The 11766-nt window shown below is 28.4% G+C and overlaps 1 protein-coding gene across 3 annotated transcripts in view; it reads left to right on the top strand.

The window, feature by feature from the left end:
• Positions 1–6241, top strand: part of LOC119683497 (general transcriptional corepressor trfA-like) — a 9331-nt gene extending 3090 nt beyond the window's left edge. For all 3 annotated transcript variants that reach the window (XM_038097184.1, XM_038097183.1, XM_038097185.1), the window contains exons 2-8: positions 1846–1961; positions 2028–2184; positions 2263–3057; positions 3107–4799; positions 4876–5002; positions 5073–5218; positions 6015–6241. In XM_038097184.1, coding sequence (XP_037953112.1) covers positions 1864–1961; positions 2028–2184; positions 2263–3057; positions 3107–4799; positions 4876–5002; positions 5073–5218; positions 6015–6172 — 3174 coding nt within the window. In that variant the 5' untranslated portion in view covers positions 1846–1863 and the 3' untranslated portion in view covers positions 6173–6241. The remainder of the gene's footprint in view (positions 1–1845; positions 1962–2027; positions 2185–2262; positions 3058–3106; positions 4800–4875; positions 5003–5072; positions 5219–6014) is intronic.
• Positions 6242–11766: the final 5525 nt, after the last annotated feature.

Below are 11766 nucleotides of genomic sequence, written 5' to 3'. Positions count from 1 at the left end.
TATTATTATGTTGAGGAAAGTTGAGTTAGTGCACCTGAGCACTTTTGCTCTATATTAACTGCGAGGTTTCTTCAAAACCCCTCTTTGTGCCTTGACTGGATTATTATTTATCTCATCATCAGACTAAGTAATAATTGATATCAGATTTGCATACCTCCCCGAGGAGCCTGTAACTATTCTGAGATTTGATAACGCGGTGTTAGTAAGTCTGTCAGATTTCGCAAATAATTTCAAGGCTCTATCTTTTATGTATTTTTTGATGGGATCAATCTTGAGGTCCCTAAGGATGTCATTCGTCCTAATATACCAAGGAACTTTGAAAAGTCTTCTTAGAGCCTGACTTTGTGCAATTTCTAATTGATGAATAGTAGTGTTTGAAGCTTTGCTAAACGCTACACAACCATATAGAAGTGACGGACAAATTATTTGGTTATATATCAGTTTCCATAAGATAAATTATATTACATATTTTTGCGTACAGTCACTTGTATGTTGAGGAAACGTCTATTGCGGTTTTCGAATATTTCGGTTTGCGATAATTGCTTGTTTTAGTGGAGCTAGTATAAATCGTGCTTTCAGTAGCAAATGGGAAAAACCTTTTTGAAAAATTTAAAATTCTCTACAGCAATCATCGTTATGTTGTTACTGGAAATTACATTTTCTACATATATCTGGGGCATTAACATATTTTTTTTGTTTCGCATATATTGTTTTGTATAGTTTATAAAGTTTAAAACAACGATAACTAGTTACTTAACTAACATGTAGTTTAATTTGTTAATCTTAATAATGTTAATTTAAGTCAAAATATGCTTTTTGTTTTATTTGAATTAATCTTTAAGAAGATCTTAGATTATGAGATCTGAAGAGGCTTACTTAATTCCATGTTCATATGTTCCTTAATCATAGGTATTGAGCTATGATTGCTCAGAAACAAGAGTTGTTCTGTGTTAGTAAAAAAACTTTAAGCATTTCTTAAATTCCCATAACTGACTATTCTTTTCTCACATTGTATATTTTGTTAGTTTTCCTGAAGATGATTATCGAAGTCGAATTATCGGAAAATATCTTAATAAAATATAATTTGTTTTAAATATAAATAATAAATTATATTGTTTTTATTTTTATTTAAATGATCATTAGCCCGCTCATAAATTATTACATAACTGACTATTATAAAATCTACATAGGGGGTTGACTCTATCTGTTTTCTTGGTTGGTTAGAGACCAATACGTCTACTATATCTTGTATTTCAAAAGGAAATTGATTGCTGCAAACGCATATATACTTATTATACAATATAATGCTTTAGTATTAAAACTGTGTTTCTCAATATGGGTCATAGGACATCCAGGAACGGGCGTTGTTAACTATAGTATAACGTTGACAAGGAAAACTCGCCGTTATGAATTTTATGAATTAATGAAAAACTGCTCGAGTAAAAATAAAAGATTTATGGAAGAAATCATGGACACATTGTTCGAACATAGGTGACCAGGATGTGTGTTTATGGCAAAGGTGAATGATCAGAATTCGTAAATGGAGAAATATGCGACTGATCTGATTATTTTTTGGAAAAATTATAATCAATTTTACATAAAATTTTTTAAAGCTTTAAGTGGACCTTAAGTGATATCTCAACCACAAAAATTTTAAAAAATACTAGTCTTAAATTTAAAACATAGGTTAATATGTTTATATATACGTCATTAAACATATACGCCATTTTCAAAAATTTATACATTGTCTAAGATTTTAGTAGAAACATAAGGTTCTAATTTGCATATAAATATTTGTTAATTATAAACAGAAAATAAAACGAGAAATCATCTTATAATTGACAGATTAAATAATTTCCCACCATGGATTCAAGACTTTTGAACGTTTTTCGCGATGATCCGTTTGACGAACCCTATGCAAAATATGAGAATGGTACAGAATTTTGGACCAATGATTGCGAGTAAGTCTTTATATATAATTTATTTAAAGTGTATGTTAGTTAATTATTATTATATTATAATTTTAGTAATATGAGTTTACAACTAACTGAAACCTTGAATGGAATACTTCCTATTGGGGCCGTAGAAGACGACACAGACATTTACAGTAATTTAATGGTCAAAGATGATATTCAAAGTATTGAAAGAGACGTTATAAATACAAATACAAAATTAAAAAATATGGTAGGTTTTGTCACCTAAAACAGAATGTTGTATTAACTAATACTTAACAATAAATTTTAAAAAAACAAAAATGTTCAGCTGGCACCTGAAGATGATAATGAAAATGACAGCGATATAAATAATGCAGTTAATAATCATTTTCAATATGATAATATTGATAATATAGATTGTCAGAGCATATGCAGTGATAATACGTTTCGCACACGTACCTCAAGTTCCTCAATAGGAGACTATGAATCACATACAAGTGATTATGATGATGAAGATAATAATAATGTTGATGATAATTACAATGATGTAGAAGAAAATGAATATAGCGTATATAGTATAGAAGATGGTGTTTACGATTTTGATGCTAATATGGTTAAATATGAGGAGGATGAATTTGTAACTAGTTTATTTGAAGCAGAGGCTATATTATCGGATAAAAATTTAGATTTGCCTGTTGAAAATCTAATTGTAGAAAAGAATCGTACAATAAGTACAAACACAAGTGGCTCAGATGCGGATGGTCTTCAAGTCGATCCAAATACGTTTGATTTAGCAGAATTCATAACAAAAGATGATTTCAATTTAAATGAGGAAAATAATAGTCACCACGATATAATACCGATTGAAGAAAATCTAATTCAATCAAAACAAATAGTTAAATTAGAAAACTCAGCTGCAGTTTTAAAATATGAGGATTCAGATTCAGATTCGGAATCCGATATTATAGTCGATGTAGAAACCGTGGAAAACGAGGAGGAAGATAAAAGCCTTTTATCTTGTGTAAAGACAGAAGTTGATGATGTGCAATATATCGATAATGTAAAAGAAGATCCTTCATGGAGTCCAACAATGCAGAAAAAAACTACTATTATTACAAAAGAGGTAAAATAGATATATTAAATAAAGAAATTAATAATAATTTAATTTTCAGGCTAAAACTTCTAAAGTAACTGTAGCTAACCAACAAAAACCCATTTCAAATGTGCCCAATAAAAAACAAATTGATTTCCTAAAACAAAGATTTGGTAGCGGAAATGGTAAACCAAATATAAATACACAGCGTAATGGTAAATTAGCAGCTAAGAATACTACGGATTTATCTAAATCAGTAACAAGTATAAATGAAGTGAATATTGGAATAGGTAGAGGTGGTAAAAACCTGTCACTATTAAAACATCAGCGAGAGACTGATAGTGGAGCTGATGAAAAATGTAGTAGTGTTTCGGAAAAAGCATCAATACAAGAACCAAAGAAGTCAGAAATGTCAGAAGATAAAATACAAGCCATGAAAAGAAAATTGGATCTAAATGAATATAAGATGAGACGTGTTGGAAATACTATTGCCACTCCACTACCTCAATCTTATAAGATTCCAAAGATAAATAACAATATTTTATCTGTTAAAACTACTCAGATAACCAACAATGGAACCAAAGTTGTACCAATTTCACCCACAAAACACAGTGAGGCAGTGACATCAATTGTAAAAAGTCTTAGAGAACAACCAAATAAAAAAATTCCTATAGACCCTATAACTGAAGCTAAGAATAAAGTATTGCGTATGCAAGAGATCAAAAAGGCAAAACAATTAAAAATAATTGATTCAACAGTATCATCGAAAGTGCCAAAAGTAACTAAAATATTGCCATTAAAAGATCTTATGAAAGGTACTTTCATTGCAGAACAACATAGTACGTCGAACAGTTCGTTAAATGTGCCATTAAAAACACATTCTGACTATGAAGAAATAATTCTGTTATCAACAAGCTGTAATACTGATATCACGATACCACCGAAAAATAAACACTATAGCGATATTTCACGCTCTCTTTTAAAGTCTAACGTTTTACTTTACAATATCTCAGATACTTTTCAAAAAGTTCAAGCTACTGAAAATATAACTATTTCACAGAATTCACTTATAGCCAGTATACAAAATGTGGTAGCAAACAAAGGTTTGCCTCTACCAATAACCACACTCCTTACTGACAAGATTAGTGTTCCAAATAAAACTGATAATAAATCCAAAAATATGATACAACATGGAGAGGACAAAATTATTATGCACTTACCGAAGAACAGAACACGAAAATTAACACGATGCATAAGTACGCAAACCGATCTGATATTGGAATTTCCCGTATTACCCATGCCAAAAAAAATAGAGAATACACGCAGGTCACGTGAAAAAACACGACTTAATAAAACAAGTCGAAATTATCGAAAACGGGAAGACATAAATTCTGTTATTTCAAACTCTTCAAGTGATTCAGATCGTTCACTGTCACCAGGACATGTTAATCAGCTAAATGGTTCAACATCTTCAGCTGAACGTTCACGCTTTACTGATAATGCTGGTGGCTATTCTTCACGTAGTAGTCGTCGTCATCGCAGTTCTGTCAGTTCCTCATATTCCGATTCTGAACGCACAAATTTTAATTGTTCAAAGCGTTTCGCTAGTCAAAAACAACGTTCAAGAAAAATTACTCGTTCATCATCATCTAGTTCAAGTGATCATTCAGACTGCAGTTATAGTCGTGATAGAAGTAGAAGTCCGATTTATGATAAACGTACACGTACAAGAAAATGTAGTTTTAAAAGCAGAAATAATGCACCAAAACCTGGTAAGTTTAGTAACGAATGAAAATGTTGCATATACTTTTCTCATTTGCTTGATACATTTTTGTTTTTAATTTTTAGCTGTTGAGGAGCGACGCATTGTCTATGTGGGACGTATTGAGGAGGAGACCACAAAAGAATTATTAAGACGTAAATTTTTGACATATGGTACTATTAAACAAATTACAATACATTATAAAGAAAATGGGTAAGTTAAATACAGATATATTTTATATTAATATATTACATATTAATTTATTATAAAATATTCTTTTTAGTATGAAGTATGGATTCGTTACCTACGAGCGTTCTCAAGATGCTTTTGCAGTGATTGATAATAGCCTACGTGATCCACTAATTAATATGTACGATATAAGTTTTGGTGGAAGACGTGCATTTTGCAGAGCTTCCTATGCAGATTTGGGTAAGAAAAAAATATATAAAATCATAAATTTATTATATAAAATGTAAAATTTAATTGAGAAAAAATTTTTTTATTAATGTTGGGTAGTCGGTTTTTAATCAGATTTTGTTTTTGGAGAAAATAAATCATTTTTAAAACTTAGTAAAATATGACATATACTTAGCAATGAGATTAATAGTTAAGTACAACATATTATTAATTATAAAATAGAATTTAACTAATTTATTTAATTTAAAAACACATATGTAATTTTATAATATATGTTAATTAAAACCACTTGGTATCGCTTCTCTAGCACTTTAGTCTTTATAGGATCTATTAGTTTATATTGAGTAAAACACACTTAATTCTCTTTGTTTTGAATTCTTATCTAATTCCGCTAAAATCATAGCACAGATTATACATCATTCATTTTTAAACTACATACCTTATATGATACCACTATCACATAAGTTGAGATACAATTTTTATACAGAGTGTTAGGCTTTAATGTTTTTTCACTTACGTAGGTAACTACTTGGTACAGAACAGAAAAAATCTGTATGGGTCTATTTTCAGTATGTATTAAGATACTAAGATTTTTTTGATAACACGTTGTATATTAATATGCTAATATCAAAAAGAGCTGATCATTTATATGATAAATGAGTTAGATGTGTGTTTGACGCCTTTTGTCACCATACAATTTTTTACAGGACTTCGAACTGGAATTTTTTCCGTTTCGGTTCCGGTTCGAAGCCCTGATTTTTTATTGTTTGAAATGTCATTATTATATTTTTGCTCTAATTTATTTCAGATAATGCTGGCATTAACACATACCAATCTGTGGTATTTCCATGTGCACCAGAACCAATTAAGAAAGAAGATTCGTTTGAAGAATTGTTACTCAAAGTCAAAGCAAAAATGAATGCTAGTAAACCAGCAACAAATTCAACTAACGATGTGAAGATTTGACATCTATGACACTATGAATTAAATTATTTAAAAATATATCAGAGACTAAATATTTTAATTCTTTAAATTTTCCCCATATTTAAACTAAATTTTTTTTTATTTTACTATAATTTAGAGTAATATTTTTGAATTTTATGCTATAAACTATTTGCACTGATTTGAAAATTTTATAAATAAAAATTGTTTAGTTTAAGTTTTTTATACTTTGCTGCACATAAATATGCATAGAAATAGTCAATTTTATTTCAATCAAAATTTGTTTAAAATATTAAGATATTTTGTCTATGTGTTCAAGTATATAAATTGTATTTTGAAAATACGAAAAGAAAATTTCGAATTTTTAAAAAAATGTGATAATTTAAGTTGATATTTGACTCATTAACTGAAATAGATTGAATAAAATATTTTTCTAATAACATATACCAATTGCAATTGTTTTAAAATAAACTAAATAGTTAAAACAAAAATAAATAAACCACAAAACTATATATAATATTGTTATAAATAATTTATATTGTATATTTTGTTAAATTAAACTATCAATGTTGAAAAGTCATTTTTAGTTAGAATATATAGCATTTTTATTTATGCAATAGATATATATATATCTTAACAAAATAATATGCTTATGTCAACTAATTTGAGTAGGACATTTCAAAAATTATATATGCTATATGAAAACAAAACAACTTTGAATTAAACTGATGATAATTACAATGGATATTAGTGTTAAATGTTATTTTGTAATATTTATATAAATGTGTATTGAAAATAGATTATTCATACAAATTTATGTTTAAGTTAATTTTTGTATATTTTTAGTTATAATTTTTTGTACTGGAAACAAACATTATTATTTACTTTTAGAAAAAGTTATAGAAATGATATATAAACTTTTTTATAAATTTAAAAAAACAGGTATAAACTCTAAAATATTTTTTCGATTTTTAGTAAAAGGAATGAATTGTGATACCAATATATTTATTTATATAAGTATATTATTATTCACAATTAAATAATTCTTCTCAGTTATATGCCTAAATAAAAATTGTTGAATTTCAATATTAAACAATATATATCACCATTACATATTACTTATATGTTGCGTGCTTCAATATGTATTTTAAAATTTATACTTTAATTAAAATTTTGCATTAATTTCTAATTAATTGTATTTGAATGTATACAAATAAACTAAAAAAATTTCTTTATAATCAAATATATTTGTATGCGATTTATATATATACTTAAATTCAAAAAAAAATTGTTTATATATTTTTTGTAATATGTAATAGTTGCTAATTTAAATGACAAAATATTTTTTTTTGGAAATATGTAGTTTGTTTTAATACCTTTTAAAAATATTTCCACATAATTTCTTATTCTCTTTACATAATAAAATTATTTTAAATACATATTCATTATTTGTTTTATCATTGAGCTTATTAAGTATATTAACCACGAACAATGCTGATGACAGTATTGTTGAAGTAGATGCTACTAGGTTACAAAAGGTAATATATTAAATTTATAATTTAATATAACAATGTAGAGATATGTTTATATTATATTATAAGCAAAGCTCATAAGAATTATAAATATAATATGTTGGATATAGGGATAGGAATAAACGGGGTACCAGCTCCCAACGGAGCAGAGCATTGCGACCATTTTTGATGTTTTGTGCTGCAACAGACTCAGTGGCTTAACTACAGGGAAGCGACTGGAAAAACGCTTTATTTTTAATAAATTCTCAAAAGTGGGACGAAACGTTTTTTGTTGGAATAAAATAAATTTTGGTTTACGAACAAGTTTGCATTTGTAATTTCAAGAAAATCTTTAAAATATTTTTGTGTTGACATTTAAGTGGAGCCAAGAAAAGAAAAGAGCAAAACGAACGAGAAGAAACATTAAATAAATGATCAAAACTAGACAACTTTCTAAAAATCAATTAAAACAAAAGTGAAGAAGTAAACGATTTAGATGATGGCTTTGCTAATTGTGATACAGAGAATAAATTGACACATTATTTAAATACTGAAACAATAAGCAAATCAACTGATATGGGCATTATATTAATGTCAAAATTACTGATGATATTAAACGCTATTAATTAATAATTCTTCCGATCACCAGAGATTTCCGAAGGATCCTATTCAAAAAATAGAAGTTTCATTGCTTCATACTATAATTTAAAAATAAAATATGGAATAGTGTCACGACTTTGGTAATACTATTTAAAGGAATTGGATTCAGTATATTGTAAGCCGTGCTGGTTATTTTCTAATTAGACAAATCAATGGTGTTCTGAATTTCGAGATTGGAAAAATTTGTCAGGAAAAATAAAATTACATCTATAAGAATTAGTAGGCCAATTTCAATCAAATCAAATGGTGAACAGGGTCCGCTCCCGAAAAGTATGTGTGTAAAGTTTTATTCGAAGAGTTCAAAAGCTGAGAGAGTAGTTTGAACTGAAAAAGTATATATGGTTTTTTCGACGTTTCCTTTAATGCGTTATGAAAATCTTGCCTAATATACCCTTTTTACACTTTTTCGTGTAAAGGGTATAAAAAGATGTTAGTAGAAGAACCTTAGTTAGAATTTGTTTATGAGCCTAAAAAATGTAGTTACGCCACTGAACAGACACTAACCAAACAGTAGACATTCCGCCTTCTTAAGGAAAGTCAGAATACCGGTAGTTGAGGACCTTCTACTGTTAGAAGGGGAGAGTAGTTTCCGAACCAGTGATGTCCTCATTGCCCAGATCAAAGCTGGGCATATATGTTGGATATGTTGAGATACAATTTTTTTTTAAAATATTTTTTTGTGATTTAAAAAAATTTACAAGATGAAAGATAAGTAGCTCATGTCCCAATAAAAAATAAAAATATAAGCGAGCATATATAAGATAATAATTGTGTATTATTTTAATATTTTTTCAAGACTATTTAAAAAGAAAATTAACTTCAAAGACATCTGGATATAGTTAAATTCATTTTCATGTCGATGTACCTGGAAAATTGGAATTATGCTGTTATTCCTATTAAAGTTCTCATTTTGAAATTCGTCTTTAATAAACATACCACAATACAATTTTTTTTATTCACAATTTACTTCCTTCGGCTAACATTCTCTTATTCTTTTCAATCTGAAAGGATTTTTGCAGAAGGTGTTATTCGTTATTATATCCAAAAGTTTAAGTAAGCGTTGAGTAAATATTCTTGCATTAAAAAGTTGTAAAAAAAATTAAAAAAAATAAACATATGTACCACAGCCAAACCTCAAGAGATTTTTGCAAGTGATGGACATTTACTCGAATGTCCAGTTTTATGGAGTCTAAATCTTCCTAGGTATGAGATATTACGTTGATTGTTATGACCTCTTTTCCAATATTCTACAGGTTCTCGCACTATCCTCTGATTTTTTCTATGATTCACTAAATATCACTTTAATTGAAATTATCTAAATCAGCTTTTAACTTATAATTTAAGCCACTGCCAATATTTTTTATATATGTACAACATAAATAACTGAATAAAAATTAAATATGTTATATTTGAGTGTGTTCACTACTCTCTCCAATAAAAGTTTACAGTTTATTTATCATATATTTTTATATTTTCCATTTCATTTAATTTCATGTGAAAAGAATTATATACGACATGTAGACAGCAAGTAACTCAGACAGACATTAACACATGATAATTATCTAAAGAAAAAAATATCTAATATTTTTAAGACGATTTCGATTTCGATATCGATTTACTTTTTTATTTTTTCTCAGGTTCATTTGTTTGTCAGTTCAATGAACTGCATTTGTTATGTTTACGAATTTATTATTCTATTTAGACTTAATATTTATTTTCCATAATACTTTACATTTTTATTCAACACGACTGCTTTTTCGTTTTAAATTGGTGAATAAATAATGAGATACTCGTAATGTTAATAAAAGTTGTGAATGAACACAATAAATTATTTTAAAAAATATTAGTCATAACAGAGTAAAAAGTTACTAAGTAATTTTCTCTTGTGTGTCACACAGTTGAACATCGATATCAAATCAGACATCTTTTATTCCATTTAATCTGTTGATAGATATATTGCCCACTTTTGCAACAACTGGTCGATTTTCATCGAAATACTACTTGTCATATATAGCATCTTCCTAAAAACTCTGTATTCCTTGCAATTCAGTGTTTAAAATGCTTTTACTTGATATTGTCAAGGAAGAAAATTTCTCCACACTGTAGGTGTACATTTATTTATTTGTTTTCCATATGCGAATATATGATAAATAAATAGCTGTAATGAATAAAAAATATAAATAATAAAAAACTATTTCTTAACTATTGATCTATCTCTATCTGTTATATGCTCCAACTGCACTTTTACTTTCTTAATGGACACAAGCCTTGATAACTTTGTTGGATGAAGCCACTTTGTTGGATAAAGACATTTTATTGGATGAAGCCACTTTGTTGGATGAAGTTACTTTGTTGGATGAACACACTTTGCTGGATGAAGACACTTTGCTGGATGTGTGGAGCCACTTTGTTGTATGAAAACACTTTGCTGTATAGAGACATTTTATTGGATGAAAACACTTTGTTGAGTGAAGTAATTTTGTTGGATGGAGCCAAGTTGTTAAATGAAGACACTTTGTTGGATGAAGTTACTTTGTTGGATGAAGACACTTTGTTGGATGGAGACAATTTGTTGTATGGATGGAGCCATTTTGAAGTTACTTTGTTGGATGAAGCCATTTTCTTGGATGAAGTCATTTTGTTAGATGAAGCCACTTTGTTGGATGAAGTTACTTTGTGGGATGAAGACACTTTGTTGGATGAAGACAATTTGTTGGATGGATGGAGCCACTTTGTTGGATGAATTTACTTTGTTGGATGGAGACACTTTATTGGATAAAAACACTTTGTTGAGTGAAGTGACTTTATTGGATGGAGCCAAGTTGTTGAATGAAGACACTTTGTTGGATGAAATTACTTTGATGAATAAAGATACTTTATTGGATGAAGACAATTTGTTGGATGGATGGAGCCACTTTGAAGTTACTTTGTCGGATGAAAGCGTTTTGTTGGATGAAGATACTTTGTTGTATGGATGCAGCCACTTTGTTGAATGAAGACACTTTATTGAATGGAGACAATTTGTTGGATAGATGGAGCCACTTTGTTGAATGAACACACTTTGTTGGAAGCCATATGCCAACCGTGTTGATAAGGCTTGTATATGTATTAAGGATTAGATCTATAGTTTTGAAGTGGTGAGGTTCACATGTGATTTTATTCATACAAGTTGTCAAGGTAACTGAATTTTGATAAATGTTAAACTCATTGTAGCAATATACTTCTATTGTCCGCCTTTCTCAGTTCTAAAGTTCTTCTTCCAAACTTAATTTTATACCAAATCACAGTTCCTTTTTTTCTTTAATATGATGTGGCTTCTGCTGACTCCTAACAATAACAATTTATATGCGTTATTAATTGAATTGGTTTAAGATACTTGAAAGTACCTATTATGAATCAGACTAGAATATTCTGTGGCAAAAATGAATAAAAAGTAGAACTAAATAT

Source organism: Teleopsis dalmanni, chromosome 2 (assembly GCF_002237135.1).
Source record: "Teleopsis dalmanni isolate 2A chromosome 2, ASM223713v2, whole genome shotgun sequence".
Taxonomy (NCBI): domain Eukaryota; kingdom Metazoa; phylum Arthropoda; class Insecta; order Diptera; family Diopsidae; genus Teleopsis; species Teleopsis dalmanni.
The sequence above is the reverse complement of the archived record's forward strand: the minus strand, read 5'-3'. Positions and strand labels throughout refer to the sequence as shown.